Here is a 25,737-nt window from a genome sequence, read left to right on the forward strand (position 1 = left end):
TTTTAAACTTTCCCATGAACATCATCATCAAACCTTTCCAGAAATTCCACCCCTTCCATCCCCCATGATGTATTTACAAAAGTGGGATTTTCTTTCATAATCTGCAGGACTGTGGAACTGGCAGTTCCTTTACCTATATCGTGTATGTCTTTGCTCCAAATTAGCATTGCAAATAATACCCAAAAGAGTTGAGATGTAGAGCAGAATAGCAGGCATTTGACAACCGTTATCCTGAATCCAGTGGACTACACACTGCCTTTTTTCCAGCCCTGCTACTGTATTCCTAACGAGCTCCTTACAGCATAGCCCAGCACTGGGCTGCCCAGACCAACAGCAGGTAGTCTGTGTGGTGGTCAGCAGGACACCTTCTACATGAGAGCTCACAAGCAGAGGCGAGTTCACTCTTCTGTACAAGCAAACCAGAAGCTACATGAATGTGATTAACCAGAGGTACTTAGTACCAGTAGTCAGTGCCTGAAGCTTACCATTCCTCAGAGTGTATGCAGAGTAAACTAGGCTCTCCTTTGCAATACCTATCTTCACAGATATGCTAAGATTCAGAAAGCCTGCAGGCAGATAAATAGTCTGGCTCACACCACTAAAAAACATGCAGCTTTGTTCTTGAAGGTTTTTAGCAGTCAACAGAAATAGCACTTGGGAAAGGTCAGCCACTCATCTTTCTGGACCCAATAACAATAACAGGGCCAGCAAGGTTGTTTTGCGATGACACCCACAGTGAATTATAACTTGCAGAGGCTGTGTGACAGCAAGAGCAAATAAAATGTGGTAATGCAAGTCACAGCTTGGACATTGCACTCCTTATGGCAAAGGGATATTATTTTCACCAAATACAAACACACAAACAAACAGCCAAGAAGGGGGTGGGGAGGGGAGCGGGAAATGGACGGATGATGCTATTACTGGCATGATGATTCTGTGTCTTTACAAAGCAGAGAGCTTTGTAACAAGATGCCCACTGTGACTCTGAACCACAGTATCGCTGTGCATGCATTTGACAACTATCATGGAGAAACAGTGAGATCAGAAGACCAGTGATTAGAAGGGTTCACTCTGAATGGATGTGCCTAAGCAAAGAGATTCTGGTAAGCAAGCTATTAGCTCTGGCTCTTAAAGCTCCACTTCTGAGCTGCACAGCACCTCACTGGAGCATTGAAATGCATGTCTGAAGGTCCCAAAATGAAAACATTGCAGAGGAAATTGGTAGCTTTGACTCTTGTTCCAAATCTGCTGTGGGTTTTGTGTGTGACCTTGCTCCAGCATTCAAATTCCTATCAAACATGTTGTTCCTGCTCATCCCTGCTTCCTATTTTCCCTGCTAGAGGTTACTGTCCCTTCAAGTCTGCACCTATGATCCATCCCCAGCAATTTAGGTCACTTTTGGCACTTTCAGTAGAATCTTACCAAAACCAAATTGATTTTGAAACATTTTCCCAGAATTCTGGATCTGCTCCATCCATGTCCACTGAAAGGGATTGGTACCTAATGTTCCTCACATCAATGGAAAAACCAAAATCTATTAACACCAAGCATGAATGACTTTCCAAGTTGCAGGGTACTGCCTTGAGCAGGTGGCTCAATGAGATGCTTTCTAAACACTTAAACCCAGAGAACCTGTGAGAAACCTGAATGCAGAAAGAGTAGCCTCAATAACAGATTAAGAGGAAGCCAAAGGCCTGTGAATTATAGTCACACAGAACCTACAAAGGCGTTTAAAATGGCTAGATTTGGAAAGAATCTAGGTACTCTGAATGGCTCTCTGGAAGAACTTCTCACTCCATCAACAAGACAGAGACCTAGGGAGATGTAGACTTTTAAATGATGCACCCAAGCCTAAAATATGAATGCTGCCACTTACAGCTACATCAAAAGGACCACACAAAGCCTGGGAAGGTAGATACTGACTACATCCACACCCACTGTGCATGCATGTGCCGAAAAACTCCTCAACCTAATCAAACTATCATTGCATATTAAATATTTTTCAAGATTCGTATGGTACTCAATGTCTTCGTTATTGTAATCTAGAGGGAACTGACAAAACACTATGCAGCTCAACTTTAAAATGTATGTGCTGACCCACAATCAAATTTTGGAAGCAGCTCCTGCTTTCCCCACAGATCAAACTGACCTCTCTTTCTGTCTCTACTCAGCACTCCCAACCCACACATTCAAAGCCATCATCAATTTTAACCTCCCAGTCCACTCCAGAGGCTGTATAGCACTCAGCATTTGCCACATCTGAGGCATTACATTTTCTAAGTACTGTGAATCACCAATCAAGATGAATGACAGACCATCTTATTGGTTTGAAAACTGGCCTTACTTACAGGCTGATTCAGATCCTCGAGAGGAGCCTTCCCAATGCTCTCAATCGCACTCCAGAAACTTAGGACCACCACTCATCTCTTCTCCTGCCCTCCAGAACAAGTTGCATTCTTTTGAATACATCTCCCTTAACCTAGAATACCACTGGAAAGCACCCAATATGACAAGGTGTACGGCATAGGGATCTCTGGAGAACAGAATGGAATGCAAATGCCCGAGAATATAGCATCTGAGAGTAAGACATGGCATAACTCTAGCATCTTGAGATGAGAAAGTGAAGTAAAGCTGAGAGAAGTAAAATCCGCAATGTGAGCTACCATCAACCAGCTAAACACAAGAATTGCAATGACACAGCCTAGATTAAAAAGAAGAGATAAGAGAGGGAAAAGAGAGGGAGGAGAGAGAAAGAAGTAATTTCTCAGGAGAGCAACCACAATTACCAGTTTGTTTTTCAGCCTTTGGTGGGTGGGATTTTAAGTCCAGGATATCAGGTTCTCTATAGTGCTGTCTAACAGGAATAGGGGGCATCTCCCACATAGTGAATAGCTGAATGAGAAGGAAGATGAACTCTTGATATTTTAAAAGTCAGACAGAGTACAAGGCAGTCTGGCTATGATATTCTCTTATGGAAAATATTCCCCTTGACAAAAATCACCACTTAAATTTCTTTAAGGAGTTTGTAACAGAAGCAGCATCCCGTGGTCTACAGCGGTACATCCTTTTTAGGTGTCCTGGGTGCAGGATTGCTCCCTCTCTACTAAGGCTCTGCCTTGGTGCTGGATATCACTGAAAGGGAGAGGCAAGGAAAGTCTCATGACCCAAACAAAATTCAGGAAAAAAAATAACCTTGAAGAAATTTTTAACAGGACACTGGGTCTGATCATGTATTCCAGACAGTAGAGGCAGACATCTGGTCACCTCCCTCGAGCTGCTCTGTAGCAGTCAACACACTGTTAGAAACAAAGCCTTATGTCTTAGGAAGGTCTGTTGGGTCTGTGTGTGGTGGGGTTTTGGTAACAAGTGAGAGGCTAAAGGGACGGCTTCTGTGAGAAGCTTCTGGAAGCTCCCCCGGCTCATGTTGCACTCGCCTCTGGGCAAGGCCCAGACCATCGGTGACGCTGGCTTTGCCTCTGCAATAACGTATTTAAGAAGGGGAACCTGAGAGGAGGAGTTGGGGTTGTGAGGGAGACACCTCTGCAGACACCAAGGTCAGTGGAAGAAAGGAGGAGGGGTAGGGAGATGTGCCCTGGGGCAGAGTCCCCCTCAGCCCGTGGGGAGAGGGCAGGCTGTGCCCTGCGCCCGTGGAGGGCACAGGGGAGCAGGGGGAGTGCGAGGGAGGGAATTTGGGAGCAGACCTGGGCCTGGGAAGAAGGGAGGGCTGGGGGAAGGTGTTTTTAAGTTGTGGTTGTATTTCTCACTGTCCTACTCTGGTAAATTAAGTGTTGACATTGGTGGTGTTCACATTAAACTGATGTTCTTTTCTTCCCCAGTTGAGTCTGTCTGGCGAGTGAGCCCTCCCTGTCCTTGTGTCAATGCTCGAGCCTTTTCTTTCAGCTTCTCCTCCTCATCCCTGAGGGGAAAGGAGTGAGAGAGCAGCTGTGTGGTGCTCAGCTGCGCTCTGGGCTTAAACCAGGACAAAAACTTAACAGGAGGTATGGACTGGTGATACACTGGATAGCACATCTGACTGCATCTGAGTCAAGATCAAGCCAAGGCTGACTTTGGGCTAATCACTTCCTCACCCCATGTCTCAGTTTCCCTATTTGTAAAACAGAAATTATGACATGGGCTTCATTAGTGTTTGAAGCTCTACACTGAGAAGTGCTGAAAATAGAGAGGGCCTTATTTTTAATAGAGATGTCTGTAAGGGTGGAAAAGGGCTCACTGCTTCCTTTGGTAAGGAAAAACAAAGCAACGGCAAGAATAAATGATGCTGGAGACACAGAAGGCTGGTTCACAAGTCCAACATTTTAATGCATGCAGTGTAAAATTGTCCCTTGCTTCTCTCTTGCTGTAACGGTGTTTTTCAGAGGCACTGCTGTCACGATTCAAATCCCTTACTAATGCCTTCCAAAGGATCCATTCATTGCTTGCAGATGTCACTGGGTGTTCTTCTCTCTCCCTGTGATTTACACCATTGGGTAGGTGATGACAAAATAATTAAGCTCCGAGTCAATCAGGTATTTGAACTTCCTGTAAATATGGTGCAACAGCCGATCCTCCTCACTGGTGTCTACATGGGCTGTGTAAATCCTCACCTGTATGCATGAACAACAGTCATGTCTCTCAGATACATGGAGCAGGCTCAGCCCATTAAAGCTCATGACAACAAGAAGCCTCTGTGACTAAAGAAGAATCTAGAGAATCCCAGTTCCTTAGTTTTGAGTAAAATCCTGAGGTTTCACTCTATTTTCACTCCAAACTGACTGAAAACATCATCTCCTGCCAAAGAATTTTTGGGAAGAGCAAGGTTTGTTTTACCCCCAGAACTGATATATCCATGGGATCTGCACCGATCTGGGAGGATCTACTGAACTCAGAACCTAGCACCAGCTACAGCTACTGTGTAAAGTAGCACAACAGCATAAACTCTGAATCTAGCACCAGCTACAGTTGTGGTCTGGCCCCAGTTCAACACAGCACCCCTGAAGAGTGAGACGTGTTTATATTTTCTTGTAGTTTAGCGGGATTCAATCCACCTGCCTCAATTTAAGCACAGATGTAAGCACTTGGCCTGGGAATCTCTAGCTTGAACTAGAGGTGACAGAGGGAACCCCAGTCTAGGAAGGACTTGTAGAATTGTTTGGGCTTGTTATTAAATTTCTATAGTATTCTGTACGTGGCCAAGTAGGCTGGAAAGTCCCATTTCAGGGCTCATTATATTGCTAAAACATAATACAGGCAAGGTAGTTAAGGTTTCTGTAAGTGACCTTTCTATGGGCATGGGGACCTCACCTTTTTCTGGGTATTGGAGAGAGGAAGGGAATGGGAGTTTTGAAGCACAAAGTCTTACCTTTATGGTAGTCAAAATGCATTTCCTTTCTGCACGGTTTTGTAGCAGCCTCTCCATAAAGGTGACACTTAGAAATGCCCATATTTCCAGAAATAACAACTTCTTGCATGATAAGACGAGCTGTAACAGCTCATCGTCCAGGAGCTGATGGTCATTGTTTAACTCAAGTGTTAATTTCTTGAGAAAAAAACCCAAAACAACCAATTAGTACTACTGAAGAGAGCTTATGAGCACAGTAACTAGAATTCAGTAAACAAGAGTTTCCCAATTTTATCAACAGAAGGGACTGTCAGTAATATTGTACCTTGACTTTAGCAGAGAAACAGTTTTGTACGGTCACAACAGGATATGCTACAGTAATTGCCACTCTCCCGTTAAGACGGGAGGGTCCCTTGCACGTTACATACCATACTAAGAGACGGGCAACTCCTAGTACTGTTAGAAGATGCTGCACCCACAGTTCATGCCATGGTCTTATGTGACATATTGGAAATTATCCCAGGTACAAGAGTATGTCCAAAGACAATTTCTAGAAAGCTTTACAGATCTCTGGTCTCTGGTTTACTGGAAACTCTAAAATGCAACAGAACTTAAAGAAAGCTGTCAGCAACCATCAGATATAAAGCCATGTGCTTCCCTCAGGGATGCAAAGACCTGATGCTCATTTACATGGGTCAGCTGTTGGCACACCTTTGGTGACACATCCTTGGTGATGGGCACCAGTTAACTTACATATGCTGTAAGACATTTTGGAGCAAAACCATCAGTGTAGGTTGATGCAGGCTACAGCTCTGTAAGCAATCAAGGTGTACAGACTATTTTCCTCATATGCAGATTTCCCTGCAAAGGGGTGGGGTTCAGAAAAATATGAAAGGCTAAGAAAGTTATCAGTTACTAAACATGAAGGTGTCTAACCAGAATAAGCCTAAAGTTTTCTTACAAAAATGACATTTTCCTGCCCAAAAGGTTTTTTTTCTCACAGCAGATATTACAAACACCAGTAGTTCAGGTGGTTTAGTTTTATGGGGGCAACATGACATCAGCCTGATAGAGAAGACCAGCATAATGGGGACTGTAACTGAACAAGGAGAATTACCTGAACTAACCTATAGCTGGAACACGGGAATGGCTCACTTAGGAAAATTACTCTCTGAACATAAAACTGAAGCAGTCAGGAATTCCCATAGATGACCACTGTTATGCAGAAGGCCTATAGGATTATTTTGCCTAGCTTTGTGATACTGCAGTAAGAAGGCACTACTGTTTCCCTTACCTGCAGAACATGACAGTAGGCTGGGAGGAGGTTGGTGAGGGTAGGTCTCATTGTCCAGTCTGGGTCACTGAAATAGCAGCTCCGGAGACTGATGCTCCTGACTGGGATCTCCACTAGCAGGATCCTGGCTAGGTGATCATGGTTCATGACTCTTTCAAAGAAGAAGTTCACATTCAGTTTTGGGGCTTTCTTGGCCAAGTTCGCCCACGACATTCCCCAGACCACTTGTCCATGAGGGTCACGGATATGACATTTGATATTCAAGGTGCACAAAGAATGAGCGCTCTGCTCCTGCAGGATGTCCAGCAGTTCATCAGAGATACAGTTATAATTGAAAGTCAGGATGACCAGGCTATGGAACTTGGACATAGTTTGGTGGAACAAGGTGCTGCTGTAGACAGGAAGGTGGAGACAGAAGAAATCCTCAATATTGATTTCAGATATAAAGCTTTTATCTCTCAAGCAGGTCAGAGAATTCAGAAGATCACAGCCTTCTTCCAAGGTTACTCTTGCTCCTTTTAAGTTAAGATAATCAAGCTGTTTGCTCATTCTTTTCAGGAAGGTAGCTAAATTCTTGATAAACTGAACCCTCACCACATTTTTCCAGACCGAGCGGTCTAATTCCAGGTACTTGATGCTCAGGGATACTAGGCGACTGTTACACTCACCCAGGTGTGAAAGAAGACTTTTCATAGTCACTTGAAATTTTTGGGTAAAAGCAGTATTGTAAGGATTCAATAATTTGACTTCAAGGTGCTCCAAATACTTGCTAAATTTCTTGACACACTTCAGTGCACTCTGAAGCTCCAATGTGTGTGCCCTTGATGATCGGCCATAAAATGTGATGGTTCTGCTCCTCCAGAGGGATCCTGAGTACAGGGCCCAATTCCATCTTCTACAGACCAAGGCAGCCCGAGATCTGTCCCTGTTGTCTAACCAATGGAAGACACGCCTCAGACAGACATCAGGTAAATGAGCCCAGCAGCTCTGCTCAGGTTCATTGTCATCTTCCATTGAGAAGACAATTTTTCACTTCTGGTCGTTGAGTCAAACCTAGAGGAAGAAAGCTGTGGGTAGATTTCTTGCCATTCCCCACAGAACAGGCTTCCAAGCAAATGGATGAAAGTTTACTGCTTCACATCCAAAAAACTGATCCTTTCTTTGCCTCTGTACTCAAGCTGTATCAAAGAAGCTCTTGAATCTATAGTCTAACCTAAATCAAAAGGAAAAAAAACAGAAAACAAGAGTAAAGTGCTATCACAGGACACAGCTTTTAACTTTTTGGCCTTCGGTCTAGCTAAACAGTGAAATAGTATCAGTTGCTGATAGAGCAGCCACAGCCTCTAGAAACCTTTGGTTAGCATCACCTGCAATTGATAATGGTTTGTGGCCTGCTGCCTAGTGTCTAAAAGTATCCAGTGCTTTGGAGTGTGCACGTTTGAACACTACTGTCAGCAGAAATTACTTTTTCTTATCCTTCTGGGATACAATTATCTGAAGTAGAACCCTGCCATAGATGAAGGTACAAACCCGGGTGAGAGTAATAAGCAATATAACTGTTCTCCAGTGGACAGCAAGAAGGCTGGCAAGTCAGAACACCAACTGGGTAGTGGTAAAACACCTAAGTAAACAACCACAATGCAAGACATTACCAGTTCCACTCTCATGGCTGGACTGTGTCAGCTCCCTGCGCACTGTTCCAGCTCTCAGTCTCCCTCCAGAGTTCAAGATTTGTTTTCTCTACCTCAGACCCCTCCCTCCACAAGGGTCAGCCGTTGCCATGGAGCAAAGAGGCCACATTTGTGATGTCATGGCAACAGAATTTATGCAAGGCCAAACAGCGACCAAAGCTCACTTGAGCCAAGTCATTTTGGCTAAGTGAAAAAGGAAAAGGAGCCTTGTTTGGTAGTCCCTTCAGAAGTGAGAAGTACAGGCCACAACCCACAAGCCAGGTGCGGGCTGCAAGTCTTTCACTTTTCACCAACCAGATCAACGAGCAATAAACAGCCAAAAAGGGAAGTGATATATCCTCTGTCTTGTCAGCTGTGAAATGAAAACTACATCCCACTGGCCTCTGAGGTGCCTGTTTTCATGAGGCCCTTTACAGATCGGGCTATTAGTTGGCTCTGCAAACAGCCAAAGGGCACAGAAAGCTCGTGTTCTGTTAGTACCCTTGCAGAGACAAAAATTCAGAATGTATTTACTTCCCATCTCTATAGGGCATGCATCTTATGTCCACTTGGTAAATCAGGGGATGAAACCAGAAAAAAAATCTAGTGATACTTTCTTATGATCTACTGCAAAATCAAGGCTTATTGGCTGACAGGACTACAAGATGCAACTCAAAGTACATGATGCCAACCTCCAAACAATCTATCTTTCCTCCTTTGTGCATGCTGTTCTGTTGGGTAACAGAATTGAAATGGATGGAAACAACAGAGGCACCCTAAGATGAATTTTAAATTTACAACCAGGCATGAAAGGACAAGCTGACTGCCCAGTTCAGCTTCAGCTTGCTCTTTCCCTTTTGGCCTACAGTTCTATCACACATTACCTCTCTGCCTGTATGCACTGTCTGTTCAATTAGCACCATGTCTATTCATAGCGATTCCCCCTCCCCAATTTCACATCCAAAATGCCAATCCAAATCCCCAGCTCTCAAGTTAACCCTTAGAAACTGAGCATGTGGATCTCATTCCCACCTGAATCCACCTCTTATATTTAGTACCTCATCTTCCCCCATCCCCCTGCCCAAGAGATCTTTGTTTTACAGAACTGTCAGTCATTTGAAGGTCTTTAAATGAATGATCTCATTTTGCCAGTCCAAAGATTCAAGCCTCTTAAAAGATGGTGGCTCAAGCTGCTGTTTGCTAGTGAGAAGAGCCCAAAACTTTCCCTATGGAGATGGTGCGGGGGGGAGGGTGGAGGAAGAGGCGTAACACATCTGCAACTACCTGGAAGCCATAAAGCCAATGGGCAGAGCAAAGCAGAACAGCATATAAGGTTGTAACACACAGAAACAGCCGTCTAATAATAAAAGATATTTACTGAGCTATGTTTGCCTGTATTATAGAGTGTGAATGCAAAGGGGTGCAAACACCATCACGTAGATTTTTAAACCATAGCTCTTAGAAACTTACAGAAAGTATGTTTATAAGCCAGTGGAGGGACTCAAGAGGTGTGCTGCAGTGTTACTAGCTTGGCTTCCCCACAGCTCTAAGCCAAGTCCTAACTATGGAGGTGTCTCCAGCTGTCAGCTCAGTTTAACTTGGTGGAGGGAAACCAAACCAAACCTTTGGAAAAAACCCCTGAAGCTGCTACAGCTCTTTTCAGAGCAATTTTCCAGGTAAAAGTGTTTTAAAGATAAAAGCTTTGCATATCTTGTTTTCCGGTTCTGTGGCAGGAACTCTACCCACAGCTTTTTTCATCTAGGTTTGGCTCAACACCCAGAAGCGAGTAAAACAAAACAAAAAAAACCCAAACCCGAACCAAGCCACGTTCTCTGTACATGGCCTCTCTTTGCTGCAGAGGACATCCTAGGTGGTTTCCAGTGTGCAGTCACACCAGCTGTCTCCTCCAGCAAGAGCTGCAGAAGCCTGTGGAGAAAAAGCAAACAAACAAAAACCCCCTAAAACGCCGGCTCACCCTGCCAAGAGCTCTGGCCTGGACACCCAAGCGGGCACCCCTTTGCTACTCCTGCCCACACAGATCTGCAGGCCACAGCTCCGCAGGGGCGCGAAATCCGCGGGCGGGGGAGGGGGTGGGGGGCAGCGCTGCCGCGCACGGTCCCATCCACCATCAGCGTCCCTACAACACCAGCACCTGTGCTGCGGGGGCGGGCCCCGACCGGCACCTACAGCCGCCGCCGCCGCCGCCGCCTCCTCCGCTTCACTCCCCATCCTCGCCACCGCGCACACCGGCGCAGGGAAGCCGCAGCCCGACCGGCAGCCCCCAGGCACCGCCAGGCACCACCAGGCCCAGCGCCCCCCCGCCCCGGGGCGGGGCCGCAGCCGCGCAGGCGCGGAGCTGCGTGACGCGAAGGCGCGCGGGGCGCAGCCAATGGGGACGGGCGGCGGCAGCGGCGCCAATCCCGGGGCGGGCGGGCGCCGTTCAAACGCGGCGGCGCGAGGAGGCTCCTGGGGCGGCGGCAGCTCCGTCCCGTCCCTGCCGTGAGTACAGCCCGAGCGGGGCCCGGCCCGGTCGTGCGAGAGGCCCGAGCCGGGCTCCCCCAGCTTCAGCCGTCCCCGGCGGGCGAGATCCCGGCATCGGCCGCGCTCGCGCTGTGCCGCCGCGCCAGCCCCCGCCAGAGCCGCTTCCGCTGGCCGGGCCGCCGCTGCCGGGAGCGGCCGCAGGGAGCACCCGCCACGGGAGCGCAGCCCTGCCCGCGCGAGAGGGGACTCTGGGGGGTCCGCGGCCGGGGTGTGTCCGGGGTGTCCGGCGCCGAGCTGCCCGCAGCCCCGCGGCGGGTTCCCGGCGGACCGGGGTGCCCGTCTGAGAAGAGATCAGCGTCGCCCTGGGGCGGCAGCTGCGCCTTTCGGGGCGTTTCTCCCGAGTAGTCTTTTTCAGCATAAATTAACCAACAGTAGTTAGCAGTCTCTCAGGAGGAGGCTAGATAGGCCGTGAGGAGAACTGACTGGTTGCCTTATTACCGGTTTTCTCCTTGTTGCCACATGCAGGTAGGCATTAAAGGTGTTAATATCCCAGACACCTTCAGGATTAAAAGATTTCAATAAACCTTCTTGCTTTCTGACACAAGTAAGGACACTTGTGGAGATGGAGACAATTTGGGAGATTAGAGATAGTAAGGAGGGTCAGTGGGCTTTCCTAATATGTGGTATAATTATGGTAGAGACGTCCCTGCTTTTTTTTATTAACAATCTGCAGTGAAGTGTTGGTAAAATTAATTCACACTCAATTCAGATTGCTAAAATACATTTGCATTTAAATTGCTCTTTAGAAATAATTCACTATCAGTATCCTAGCTTGATAGCTAGTGAAAATATTTTAAACTATATATATGTTTAAATTGTCATATATCACATAGATAACAGGCATTTTGGCCCTTTCCACCCATGTCTGCTGCCAGTAACAATCCTGGCAGTTTCAGGATTTATGTATCCAGAACCGTAACTGTGACTTAAGCCTGAGCCTTCAGCAACGCAGGCACGAGACCAAAGTAGCTGTGTAAATTTGTCCAGTAGTGGAAGGCTGTTTTGGTTAATGAAGGCAAAAATTTAGGATATAAGACCTTAGTCTGAGACACCAAGAAGCTTGCACTTACTGAGCGTGCTACCTCGCAAGCTTGAGTCTCGCAGCTCACCAAGGTCTGATGTCCAGTGCTGGAAATGCAGTATAAAACTTCATGGGCACGCACAGACCTGAACAGCTGTAGAAATCAAGGCTGTTCTCCTCCAAGTAAAAGTCTGCTTAGCTCTGATCTCGTTTCAGGCGAATGTAACTGAATATATTGTATGATGATTCTGATTTCTCCTTTTTCACAGTGCTCTGTACCTTGCTCTAATTCTTGCTCTCATTCTGACTGTTCTAGAAATAAGGTTGACAAAGAACTGGAACGAGATGATATCTGTGCTCCAAAACGTCAAGGCAACAATGGCCTGGCGGAAACACGAGCTCCTAGCTGACTTTGATGAGAATGAGAGCCCTGTACCTGACAAATTCAAGAGAAGGGCTGCTTCGAGTTCCCTCAATACCATCCGCATGTCTCTAAGGAAGCGAGTACCATTAAAACAAGTAGAGCTGAATTTTCGTAAGACCCCAACCTGGCAAAGTCTGGAGGCAAGACAAAAGCGCCAAACTCTTCAGAGTATTAAAACAACAGCAAAAAATGCTTTTGGAACAGTATCCCAGGTACTTTGCCTTTGCAGTGGAACATGGATAGAGTTTAGTTTTTGCTTCAACTTCAGTACTAAGATTTCCGGACTCTACAGAATGGTGCATTCCTGAGAGTCTGTGCCACACACTTGCACACCGTAATGCTTGTCTCAAAATGTTTAATATCCTTGTTAAAGTACAGATAGGCAAATTAGGGATCTGGCAGAACAGGGAGGAAGGTGAAAAGAAGAACTATGAGATGTAGTTTCATCAAAACTTTTTTTTTTTTAATTATTGGATGAATGTTTGTCCCCTACTGTATTTTATCATGCATGGCAGAGCAGCCTTCACAAGGAGGAATAAGGGTAGAGACTTCCATTGCTTGCAAAGAATTGTTTCTAAGAAATGTGTAGAGCTTTGGATTTAATTTTTTTTTACTCATTTTCCTGTACCCATACTATTTATTAGCATGTCCTTCATTATAGTCAATCTAAATTTACACTGACAAAAACTGCTAGATGGTAGCAGGGTAGCAAACTCAAGCTTGTAAATACTTCCCTTTGGTGGAGACCTCTGATTTTAACTGCATCAATTATCTGTTAGGAAGCCTGGCTCTTTCCTGCATAAGAGCAGCGGGAGCTCAAGAGCTCTGTTCCAGTGCCTGCTGAAGTTTTTGACAAGTTCCAAGGACTGGGGAAGCAAATGACTCTTGCAGTGCAAATGAGTACAGAGGGTTGATAAGCATTCATGCTAGACCAAACCTGATACGAGAATGAAATCTAGGGATTCAGCTTAAATGTTCCTTGTTTTTCTGGTTCCACCCTCTAGGCTAACTGAGTTCATTTAGCATAACAAGTCTGTCTAATGCTTCTTTCAGAAAATACAGAAGACTTACCAAAGCCCTGTCCACTCGATGGTGACCCTTCCAGCTGAATCCATCAGCAGAAGCTGTACAACCAGTTCTACCAAGAAAAGAAGTACTACACCTCGAACCCTTTGCCATAAGAAGAGTGTTACTCTGGCAGGCAGTTCCAAAGACACCCCAAGATCCAGCAAAAGAGCCTTGCTTGGGCCAACAAGGGTGTCAGAACATAGAGAATGGAAGGGTTTCTCATCCTGGCTTGGTAAAGATGCTGTCTCTCTCCGGAGATCAAGAAGAGCAGCAGCACTGAAAAGCCCTTATTCATCACCTGCTCCTGCCAGCAGAAACATGTAAGCCACATTCTTCTGTAAAGCTTTTTTCTTTTTTTAATTACTATAATTACAGTATCTTGTAATGTGAAAGGCAAGGTATGAAGGTTGCTATCCTATTCCCTGAAAGGGTGTGCTGTCTGAATAGTTAAGAAAGTAGTTACAGGTCCCTGTACAGACAGGAACCAAGCAGTACATAAAGCTGAAACACTGCCATCCAGAGGGACCTGGGCAGGCTGGAGAGATGGGCTTGTGCAAACCTCATGGAGTTCAACAAGGTCAAGTGCAAGGTCCTGCCCATGGGTCAGGGCTAGCCCAGCACAAACCCAGGCTGGGCCAGGAGGGGAGGAGAGCAGTCCCCAGAACAAGGACTTGGGGGGGCTGGGGGGGTGGAAACCTGCCCGTGAGCCAGCACCGAGCGCTGGCAGCACAGAAAGGCCCTGTGTGCGGGGCTGCACCCAGAGCAGGGTGGGCACAGGGCCAGGGGGGGATTCTCCCCCTCTGCTCTGCTCTGGGAGACCCCCCTGCAGGGCTGGGTCCAGCTCTGGGGCACCAACAGCAGAAGGACACGGACCTGCTCCAGCGGGGCCAGAGGAGCCACGGAGATGCTCGGGGGGCTGGAGCCCCCCCTGTGAGGACAGGCTGAGAGTTGGGGGGTTCAGCTGGGGAAGAGAAGGCTCCGGGGAGACCTTAGAGCGGCCCCCCAGGGCTGAAAGGGGCTGCGGGAAGGGGGGAGGGACAGGACGAGGGGTGACAGTTTTAAACTGACAGAGGGAGATTTAGATGAGATCTGAGGCAGAAATTCTCCCCTGTGAGGGGGTGAGGCCCGGGCACAGGCTGCCCAGAGCAGCTGTGGCTGCCCCCTCCCTGGAATGGCTCAAGGCCAGGTTGGACGGGGCTTTGGGCAACCTGGGCTAGTGGAAGGTGGCCCTGCCCGGGGCAGGGGGTGGCACTGGATGATATTTAAGGTCCCTTCCAACCCAAACCATTCTGTGAAACTTAATTTTGTGTTGTGACAAGAACTTTTTAAAAATCACTCTCCCCCTGGGTAAGTTTACACCATGTTTCTCAGCACCAGTCCCCATCAGACACTAGAGACATACCCGAGTTCTTTGCTGATGCCTTTCCAGCAAAGAAAAATGTTCTCGTTGCATCTCACTCCTACTTAGCTGTAACTTTTCCAAAGTTGCTATTTGTATTACAAAGATACCTGGAATAGCTGTGCTTATGCTGGGCTCTTGAAAGAGTAGAGAGATTCTTGCCTTAGAGATTTAATGCAAATTAGATAAAGGGTTGTGAGCTAGGGTAATACTTCATAATGCACACAGAGGTTTCTGTTTTGGTTGAACTCACTAGAAATGTCAGAGTTAGAAGCTGAATTCAAGCCTTGTGAATCTGAACCCTCTGTTTGAATTGGAAGACAGCTGTCTTGGGGAGGAACGGAGATGTGAAGCAGTTGGTCAGTAGAATTAAAAGCATGATTGCTACAGCCCTAAACTTCTCTGGGTAAAGTCTGCAGGTAACTAGAGTTGTTACTGTAGGGATAGAGGCTTGGGTAGTGTCACCTACTCAGTCTGTTCTATCTTTAGTAATGACTTTTCTGTTTACAGGGAGTTTGACTGTGAGCTGGAGCTGGTCTCCTCAGGGATCTGCCAACTGAAGCATATCTCCCAGGCTTTTGATGATGCCATTGTGCAAGAGGAGAGGTGAATACCACTAACTGTCCCTCAACTTTTAGCAACATGTTTTCTCCCACTTGGACGTTGGCAATTGCAGGCTAAGTGGTCCCTGTAACTCAGGATGAGGAACAGTTGCAGAACTTTCTCAGCTGTAAAGTAGCAGAGCATTTCTTATGCAGATTAAATCTGCAGGTTAAATCTGCAATTTGACTTGGCAGCTTCTAAAACCTGTCAAAGCTCTCCTTGTCTTCAGGTTTCTTGCTGTGGAAGTCAGATTTTTCCCAGCAAGAGCCTACCTTTGATGCTGTGTGATTACAGTACCTCCTTGTCTCTGTCTAAAAGAGGTGTGAATCCAGTCTGGGGGAATCCCACTGCACTGTCATTGGTGTCATTGCACATTTGTAAGAAAATCCTTTTAGTAGGTAGCATTGTATTCACAAATACTCTATGGTACCCATAACTCAACAATTCAGAGGATGCAGAAGCCTCTTATACAACACCTCGGTTAATCCACGAGGTGGTAGGCTGCTGTGTTTGTAAAGGTTACATCATTCTGAGTTAGACATATTAAGACAGTAAAAACTAAAGGTCAGAAGTCTTGTCACAGGGCAATTCCCTCAAGCTTCCTCTCAGAACATTTGTTGATTTTATGTCACACATTCATTCATTAAATGTCAAGCACCTAAAATCCTCTAGAGAGGGCTTAGCATCAATTACTTTTATCTACGAAGAGGTAAGGGCTTAAAATCGTATGTAATTCCAGAAATTAGATTTTTACCAGTGGAACCGTTTTGAGATAACTATAGGTTAAATTTGTATTAAGTTAATGATCATATCCATTGAAAGTTCACTAAATCTCACTCCTAATATTCTCCCATCCGTTAGTGATATGACAGTTTCTCTCATTCGTAACTGAAGATAGTAACCAGGTAAAGTAGTTGTTCACTTACCTTGTCTATACCTGCATGCATCTGTGGTGAGAAAATCTACTGTTTGGAGAAAGGCTTATTAACTGATGCTTCTTTGAAGTATTATTATGCAGAACTATAGGGTTCTTCCCTCAGATTCATTGTGGCTGTCTCTGCTACAGCAGATCATGGTGCAGTTGTAGAACTTCACCTCTACGTTGTGTGTTAGTGAAACCCTGTGGGTTTGCAGTGAACTGAAAGTTGGGTTTCCATGCAAACAGCAGCTTTTCTCACCCCAAACCAGAAAACTACTGGTACTAATGTCTTCGTAACTCCACCTCAGTTCTCACTGATTACTAATGAAGATCACAACACATGGCAGAACAGTTACCCTGAGCTGTCTAAAATTTTACAGCCTTTCTTTTCCATCCTTAACATTGGCTTAGCAGTTAAGACCATGCTGTCACAATAACAGCAGTTGATACCTGTATTGCTGGCATTTTTAAACAGTGTACCTAAATGGATGGGAACAGGAATTTGTTGCTGTAAATTTCTAAACATCACTTCTAGTGTCAATTCATTGAACCATTACTGGGTAAATGCCTCTATTACCTTCACTGAGATCTGTACTGTGACATTAGTATCTTCACCCATTATGCTGGAAGTGTTCCTTTTGTTAAGGGAAAGTTATATCCTGAATACAGTGAGGAGTACTGCTTCCACTGAGCAATTTGGTCCAGTTATCCTGCATGTGCAGATTCACACAGTGTGCTCTGTCACTGGCTGTTTTCTAGGTCACCTACTGGAATAACTGAAATAAACTTTTTTTGGAGGTGCCCTTACAGTTTTGCATATGACTGTCTGTTTTGATATCCAGTTGCCATGAGTTTTAGTGTTACGGCTCCCTTTTCATCTTTTCCATGATGAAACAAACCTTGATCTCAAGCTGTTCATGGTTGCCAGCTCCAGTTCTAATGTTTTTCATTTTAATGAATTGGATTATATCACAAGAAATGCTCCTGTTGCTCGTTAAAGTATTTCAGTACTTAATTTGTGTACTGCCATTTATGCTCACTGAAGGTAACAAAATATTTTCTTGCTAGTGTTTAGAACTGTTACACAGTGATAGTGTACACGTCCCAGACATCTTCCTTGCTCCCATCTAACCAGCAATTTGCGTGACCAGTTAATTAACCTTATGGACTTCATGCTGTTAATGGCAGTTGTCTTGTTCTTCTGCAGGCAACACGCAATATCAAACTACTACTACCTAGTGACACAGAACTTACAGTCTGCGCATCGATCTCGGAAACTTTCTCACGCTATCAAAAGGCAAGCGAAGAAACTCCATCGAGCACTTGACACCTAGACACAGATGGCTGTAACTATTGTGAGTTTACAAGCATCAAGGAGAGCTCTATACGTATAGCACTTGAAAGGGTGCACTCTATACACTGAACAAACCATTACATTTTATAATCTTTCTTGACAAAGTAGCTCAGGACTTCCCTTGCTTTTACTTTTCAAGCTAACAGGAGAATCAAAATTGTACCACAGTGTATTATCTCCTGCTGCGGTGAGGGACCATCTTGAATGTGACTTTCATAAGGCAGTAAGTACTTAGAAACTTATGTTGAACTGACCAGTAGGAATGGCCAGAGTATGGGCCACAGACTTATGAATACCAGTATTTAGACTGGTATCCAATTGCCACGAGTTCTGAGTACTCTGCATACTAAAAGTATTGGTCTATTATTTTGAAAGCCTAACTTTTTTTTTTTTCTGTATACAAACACACCAAAAGGTAACATCATGTTTACTGGAAGTTAATGGAACAGTAGTGGCTTGTTTGAGTTCTGACCACAACGGCCATTCCAAGGCAACAGGTTTCTGTAGAGTCACTCCTGCCACAAGAGAGGAGCGACATCAGGACTCTAATTCATGGCCTTAAGGATAAGCCTAACTCATCCTATCTTAAGTAGTTGGGTTCCAGACAAATCAGAGGAGCTTTTTAATTTTTTGCTGCTGCTTTAAATAGCATCTTGGCAGTAGAGTTAAACATTGCTTTTGCACTACAACATCTGTCTTTCAGTTACACACAGAAATTGGTTACTGCAATTGTAACCTCTTACCATTACTGTTATTAGCTAATATCCCAGTGCAGGTATTTTATCTGATTTATACTAAGCATTCGATACCTGCATTTTGCTTCTAATTACTTTTTTTTAAAAGTAATGGTCATTTGACAAGCCTTTTTTGGTAGGCGATTCAGTTTAATGAAGTCTTTGACACTAAAACAGATTTCTCAAGCTTCTAGAATTCAGCACCAGGGCTGTTTTCCATGGTAGCAGCTTTGTGCAGGCAGCTCAGATTACAGTCACTCTAAAATGAACCTTCAAAAGACTGATTGGGGAAACTTTGCTCTACTTGATAATTTTTAAGATGCACATGCAATTTAGTAAAATGGGAACCAAAATTTTAATGGTATTAAATATAAATATAGGAAGCAGTCATGTTCAATTCTGATTTATGTCTAAGTATTGATTTTAAATTTGTTCCTGATTTTTCTTTTTTCTTGTCAAACTACAGTGTTTTAAAATATTGAAACAGTTAATGATGCCTGAAGATATGAAAACAACCCCGAATTCCAGGCTTTCAGATAACTGAGAGCTTTAGCTTGTGTTACTTCTTGATGTAGTTTTTGTGTGTGTTTTGTTTGTTTGTTTGTTTTAACCACCTTTCTCTATGGAACAGTAGCTGGAAGTTATTCTTTGCATGTACTGAAACTACTTCTATAAAGCTTTCACAAAGATGGTCTCTCATTATTGAAATATTTTCTTATATGACTTTCCAGAAGGAAGGAGGGTTGGAGTTTTGTGAAAAGTCAACCTCCAATCTAGGCATTATTTCAGATAGTCAGATGTATTAAATAGCCTCTATTTACACTGTTTCCACTGGCTACTAGCACATGTGCAGTGATTTACCAGTGATGTGGGATAGAAAAATAATTGACACTGTTTGCTTAAAGGCAAGGAAGATTTTATTTAAGTGACTAATCTGTTAGAAGATTTTAAAAACCAGCTCACATCAAAATCTATACCAGCTGTAGAAATCATACTCCTTATTTCATATTAAGAAATTCATTATTGTACATTTTTGAATCTTTACAAGGCAGCCATAAGAAATATAAACATTTGTCACCAGATAGAACCTTCTCACTGACAAACAATATTTAAAAGTATGCACTTAATAAAACCATAGAGTGAAAGAACAGGTACAATTTCAAGTTTCCTTATATGAATTCAGTTGTGAGTGGACTGCCCCCTTCTCTCCCCGACAAGTAGAAAAATAAGTTATGCAGAAGGCTTGGGGTTCTGTGAGAGGACTGCCATTCTAGGCCCTACACCAGTCCTCCCAGAATAACCTCATCTTTAAAGCTTGCAACCTGTAAATTATGTTTCAACATTGTAATCTCTGCTATACCATCTTCCAGCATATCACAGTAATCCTGCCTCTCTCTTCCCCCCACTAAGTTACGTACATCCTTACAAATGAGGAATGTACTGTCAAATTTGTTCCATGTTCCCCCGTCCCCCTCAGTTACATCTGGTTTCAAAGGTAGTTTACTGAGATAAATACAAATAGAGGGTAAACTGTAATCCCCTTACCTTGAGCTTGAACTAAAATGAGGGCAAGAGGAAATACCAACACCTGACTTCAATTCCAGAGTCCATGGCACAGGATTCTAACTTCTCCAGGCCATTTCTTATTTCTGAAAAAAAGAGCTCTTTTCATCCCAAAAAATGTGTTATTACCTCCATTTATTTTATGGGGGACTGAACTTAGGATCATTTGTAGGAACCTGTATTTACACTTCAGTGATTAGACATCATGGAAGTCAAATTACCTTGTTAAACCCACAATTTCTGCTGAAGCTATGAACACAGACCATGAGGAATCATTGCTCTTAGAGATGCTGAGGAGGTAAGATGGTAAGTTTTGTGTTTATGGGAATTGTATCCTGTACCAGCTCCAGATGAGGATGGGAAGTGCCACGTTCTCCCCTGCATGCCTGAAATGAACAATTCAATGCAGAAATCTTGAGTTCAGATCCCACATTTCAAGCTCTAATCTGAAAAATTACAAAATTAGTGTACAATCTCTTTTTGTCTCCATGACTAAACCAATGAGCTTATTAAAAAGGTGTCCATGCTCCAATTATCTAGTACTTTTATGATGTACTCACCTTTCTGAGGCTTAGATGCAAGAGGGAAAAAAAACCTGGGGAAAATCCTTTTTGTTCAGTAACAATTGTTGTACTTACGAATTTTAAAAACTGAACATACCTATTGATTTCAGATATTAAAATGCTTATAAACAAAGCTTTTAGCAAATTTAAGACAGGAACCTACAGAAAAAAGGAATTTTTTTTTTTCCTTCTAAATTTATTCCGTGAAGTATGTGATGATACTATAGATAGAAGCATTGGGGGTTTGCTTAAATACATACATTAGTAGTGCCCTGGCGTGAAGACTGCAATGTATAAATGGGACAACTTGTTCACTTATAATGGCAAACAAAGGCTATTTTGCAGAATGGTGGAGCTTGCAGATAAAGTGTCATTGTTCTGCTTATTTTAATAGTAGGTTAAGATGTGTTGGGTTTTTTCCTCTAGTTTACTGATAGCTCCCACTTCTACATAACCAATGAAAGTTTTAACTGTTTAGAAGTGACTTCCCTAGGTACTAGAGGAACAGGTGAAGCAATCTTTAAGAATTAAGACTATTTTCATGTAAACAAATCAAAATGGCAGGTCTCATGAACCCCAATGAACAAGAAGAATTATCAATGCCATTTTTACACCTAACAAATTTTTAAGCTGAATAGATATAAACCATGCCGCAAAACTAAACAGGAGTACTTTGGTCAAGCAAGAATCTGTTCCAAGAGCACTAGTGTATGCAAACACTTAAACCCCCCCCCCTAGTTATTCAAAATAAGCAATTTGGATCAACATCACTATTCAGGTCTGTGGAATATTCTGCACTCTATACAATGGTATCTTTTTTACAAACTTACCTAACTAGACAACAAAATTGAATAAACAGCCATTAATTGTTCATTGTTTTTTGTGGTTTGTTGTTTTTTTTAAAAAAAGTGTATTGGTTACAAATTTGCTGTGAAAGCAGAACCAAAACTTCACTTAAGGTGTCTTCCAGTAGCTACACACACACACAAAAACAAAACACCACAGTTATGAAGGTGTGTTTTCACAATATCTCAGATAAGTCTACCAGTGCTATTAATCACAGCCATTTTTTTACAGCAATTTAAAACTGGATCCATATCAAGACGGCAAAGAAGTAAATGCTTCCAGCTGTGGCCTACTTTGTACTGACTTGTACTGCTGCCTTAGCACCCACTGGAATACCAGTTTTGTGTTTTACAGTTTCACTTATGCTTTCTCCATTCTGCAGGTTAAAAGAATGTGCTTTTCTGTAACAGACTGGAGGCACTAGAGGTGCTGAAACTACTGACTAGTCTAACCTGTGTTCCTTGGTCACCCACCATTCCTGCCTGACTTCTCTGTCCCCTTCCCCTCTCTGTGTGCTCTAACACTTCCACAGCCTTTAAAGTTTAAGTAAGTGCTGACTGCACCGACTGCAGCAATGAGGATTTGCAATCCGAGAGTAAGAAGACTGTAGGATCAAGCTTACCCCTCAGCAAATGGCCTGCTTGAGAGGACTGATAATCCTTCTGTGAAAGCACAAGTAAAACTGAAATCCAATTGCAAACTGAATGCCCATGAATCACTGCATGCAGTTTCATGTGGACAAAGTATATAACTAAAATTCCGACCAGCAGGAAATATAAGAGAAAACATGACTGCAAAACTATGCTATAAAACTAGTGATTCATCATGATATGCTCAGGGATCACCCCAAGCATAGCTAGGGGGAAAAAAAAAAAAAAAAAAGGAAAAAAAGCTGGTGGCTCAACATGGATGAGGTCCCCAGCCAGCGACACAGAATATTTGTTGAACTGCCAGCCTGCTTGTGAGATGTCTAAAATCACATTTATCTTGTTCATATTCTCAGCCCCAACAGAAGCTGTTTTACCATTTCAGTGGCAACTGGCTAGTGCTTTTAAAACAAATGCATCTGGCATCTGACGTTTCAGAAGATTGGCTCCTAATTAACATGAAGCCTTAATCTCCAAGCTAATGCCTCTATCGCTGTTTGCCAAAGCGCACAGCTGGAGGCATGTGATCAGGAGCTAAACCATTCCATCCCTGAGCAGTAAGTAGTGTGGGAATTCTGCAAAGGCCACATCAGCTCTCATATGTAGTAGGAAACAAAATTAAGGAAAATATTTTCAGCTTGATGTCAATATCATGTGTAGACACTTTGAAATTGTTAACACTTTAAATCATGCACACACACATACGCATTTGTTTTACTACTATTAGCTCATAATACTCTTAGAGAAGCCAGCACAGCGACTACTGTAAAGGTGACCCAGTTATTAATAGAAATACACAAAGTCAGAGTTTTCATGACATGGTACCCTGCAAAATGACATTGTGTCTGCAAGAGTAAAAGACGGACCTTAACAACCTAGGAGATTTCTCTGACCTTGTGCTCAGACACTAGTTCGTTTAATACAGTCATAGAATTATGCACAGATCCCTCTTTTGAAATGATGTAGGCCTTTCTACTACAGCAACTTAAAAAGAAAAATACATTTTGGAGTCTCTTGGATGATAGAGGTAGATGGCTAAAGCAACCTTAGCTCTGAACTTTGCAGCAGGAACAGTGATTACTGTCAGGAGACACGCTACACAACACCCAGTGCTTAAAAAGAACTTTGTGACCAATCAACGTTGCTTTTAGGTCCCCTCAGCAAATTTAAAATTTGCCTAGTGAGTTCCTCCCTCACAAGCCTTGGATTCCCATGTCTATTTAAAACTAACAAGCAGGAGCTGACTGGAGGGAGATGGGGTCTGGTGTACCTGTACAATCTCCTCCTGCTGCAGAAGAGAAGAAATTAACACACACACGGTGGGCCGAGCCAGAACGCAGAATAATTCCTCCAAGTTTGTGGGCTAAAGAACTAGGTGTGATACTACTGGGAAAGCACTTGTAAACCTGAAGACTTCCTCAGCGTAGTTTGTGGATATCTTGCATTTAGCTTTTGTAGTTGGTTGACTTGGCAACAGAGCATAAAAACCCAGTCCCCTGTAATGTAGTCACCTGCTCCCAGTGAGAGTTACCAAACTTTTAATATCTTTCCTAAATCTTCAGTGAAGATTACCCCCTCCCTTAAAGGAAGCACTGTAAAAAACAGACTACTGATGTGCCAGAGATCTTTTGGGAGGTTTGAACTAGGTAACCAAAAATCTTGCCGAGTAATATCTAAAAAAATAAAGATCTGCATTTATAAGCTACTTTGCTTCCTTTTAAGGCAAAAGCCACAGTACCATGCCCTTCAAAAAGCACACTGAAACTTTTGGGTGAATAGGGAGTACAGACTTAAGTTTACTTCTGCACTGCCTTAATACTTTTCTATTGCATTCCTTGTTTGTTTTACATACCAACTTTCAACATAATTAACCAACAGACTTGTTGAGAGACTGTTTCTAGTCTAGCTACAGACTAGAAAAACCTGAAAGTAAGGGCAGGGGTGAAGGGAGGCACGACACCCTTTCTACCCCAACTCCATGACATTAAAACCAACCAACCAACCCTGAAAAAGAAATCTATTGACACCAGGCCTTCTCAGTGTCAATAGTCTGGTTTTAACTTTTAAAGAAAAGGTTTTTTACATGCCCTTGTAACTTCACTGCAGGTTTTAAAACATGCTTCAGTTCAGTCATCAAAGTTCTCTTGGTGAATGTAGCACAGTGGAAGTATCTGCATGAAGAATCTGCAAACGGCTACTACGTTAAACTAAGCACAACACTTGAGAAATATTACCACTTAGGAAAAATTTCACACATTTTACTTTAGTAAATTCACTGAGAGATCTGAGATAAATTTAAATCAGTAGGAAAACATCTATTTGGCACCTGTAATTTGGCATGTCCATTCTTTGAAGATCAAATGCTGTAATTCTGAATGCTACAGATTGTCTTAACACAACAGTTGCTATAACATGTGAGAAGGTAAACAATTTACCCACAGGAATTCCATTACTTTTTTTCTCCTCCAGTTTAAAAAATCTACTTAGAATAACAAAAAAAGTGATTGCTCTGAAGTTTGCAGATCCCTTAGTAAAACAGCTCTCTTTAGCTTACCATCCTAGGTAGGATCTGTCTCTCAGACTGAGATGGTCAGAGCCATCTCCTTACTCAGAGCAGTCCACACGTTTTGTACAGTCACCAGGTTCCACAAAACAACATGATCTTTGTACACTTGCACATTACTTTGTATACAGCAACACTAACTGCTTCAAACTGTGGCAGACACATTTATTTCTAACATGAAGTTTTTATGGTTTGGTTCATAAGTGGAGTTCTCACGTTTACTTCATGTCCAGCACCTCACACAATCACGACTGCCCATGTTGGGGTCTGTTGACTAACACTGTAAGGAAATCTTGGGTTTAAGGCACCCAAAAAGCATCTTGCTATACAAATCCTGACCACTGATTACTGTAGTTCCCACCTCTGCTTCCCTTGCGAGTGTATCGCTTTATCAAAAGTGAAGTGGAAACAGATACAACTATTTAATGTTTCAAGTGTAAACCTTCTCTGTAACCTATGGGACCTACTGTTTCTACTGTTTTGGGTGCGGCTAGTTAGCTGATACCATAATCCTCCTTCTGAGTAGTATCAGCCTGTTACAGCTTTTTTTCTTATTGCACGTTTTATTATATCTGTTGTAAAAAATAACCAAATATACTTTCTGTTGATTTGATGTTATAAGCACTTGCGATAGTTTTAGATTGTTTTAAAATCTCCCAATAAACACGTCAAGAGGAACAGACTGGAAGTTCCCCAGTTGGTGTAAGAAGGCAGATTCCAGAGCAGGGAAGACTCCGAGGGACAGGTTCCCCTCTACATCTCTTAGTTTGAAGCTGCCAAAATATTATCTCTGGGGCATGCCTATGAGTTTAATGGGGTGCACCCAAGATCTGTATTTCCAAGCTTCCTAGGGGATAGATTCAAATTTGTGAACTCCACCTCGAACCCAAGCGATGGAGGGCAAATGCCTGTCATGATCTTTGTCTGATTCAGGCTGGCTCTGGGCACGCTCTGGCTTGGGGTTTGAAGAGGGTGGGTCGGGCTGCTGTACAGACATAGTCCTGCGGAGATGGTTTCTCTTGCGCAAAAACTCAGGCTGGGAGTGGAGGCCAAAGCTGCCTTTTCTCAAGATCATCCGAGAGTTGTTCTTTTTGGGTCGTGAATGGAGACTAAACTCCAGCGAGGCCAAGTGGGCTGCATAACCTTCACTGAGGAACTGAAACAGGAAGGAAAGAAAGGGAGTGACAAAT

General features: G+C 43.5%; 3 protein-coding genes across 16 annotated transcripts in view; 1 reads left to right on the top strand and 2 right to left on the bottom strand.

Annotated features, from left to right (window-relative positions):
• Nucleotides 1–4,301: 4,301 nt before the first annotated feature.
• Nucleotides 4,302–10,622, bottom strand: FBXO39 (F-box protein 39). 10 transcript variants are annotated; one of them, XM_074923095.1, is made up of 4 exons: nt 10,455–10,622; nt 6,633–10,228; nt 5,360–5,536; nt 4,302–4,604 (listed from the first exon to the last, which is right to left on the bottom strand). In XM_074923095.1, exons 2-4 carry the CDS (start codon nt 7,644–7,646, stop codon nt 4,476–4,478), a joined length of 1,320 nt encoding a protein of 439 aa, XP_074779196.1. In that variant the 5' UTR covers nt 7,647–10,228; nt 10,455–10,622; the 3' UTR covers nt 4,302–4,475. The 10 variants fall into 10 exon arrangements, with proteins under 10 accessions (XP_074779196.1, XP_074779190.1, XP_074779192.1 ...); XM_074923089.1 differs by lacking the exon at nt 4,302–4,604 and having other exon boundaries at nt 5,162–5,536; nt 6,633–7,845; nt 10,141–10,228; XM_074923091.1 differs by lacking the exon at nt 4,302–4,604 and having other exon boundaries at nt 5,162–5,536; nt 6,633–7,685; nt 10,116–10,228.
• A 137-nt stretch (nt 10,623–10,759) lies between these two features.
• On the top strand, nt 10,760–17,666 carry PIMREG (PICALM interacting mitotic regulator). The gene is made up of 5 exons (XM_074923032.1): nt 10,760–10,801; nt 12,181–12,500; nt 13,342–13,676; nt 15,266–15,361; nt 17,485–17,666. Exons 2-5 carry the CDS (start codon nt 12,210–12,212, stop codon nt 17,609–17,611), a joined length of 849 nt encoding a protein of 282 aa, XP_074779133.1. The 5' UTR covers nt 10,760–10,801; nt 12,181–12,209; the 3' UTR covers nt 17,612–17,666.
• Nucleotides 17,667–19,275: 1,609 nt separating this feature from the next.
• Nucleotides 19,276–25,737, bottom strand: part of PITPNM3 (PITPNM family member 3) — a 103,442-nt gene continuing 96,980 nt past the window's right edge. For 4 of the 5 annotated variants that reach the window (XM_074922505.1, XM_074922508.1, XM_074922504.1 and 1 more), the window contains 2 exons: nt 25,427–25,703; nt 19,276–20,314 (listed from right to left, as the gene is read on the bottom strand). In XM_074922505.1, coding sequence (XP_074778606.1) covers nt 20,178–20,314; nt 25,427–25,703 — 414 coding nt within the window. In that variant the 3' untranslated portion in view covers nt 19,276–20,177. Of the gene's footprint in view, nt 25,704–25,737 lie in introns of all 5 variants that reach the window. The other variant, XM_074922507.1, reaches the window with a different exon arrangement.

This window comes from Athene noctua, chromosome 19 (assembly GCF_965140245.1).
Source record: "Athene noctua chromosome 19, bAthNoc1.hap1.1, whole genome shotgun sequence".
NCBI lineage: Eukaryota > Metazoa > Chordata > Aves > Strigiformes > Strigidae > Athene > Athene noctua.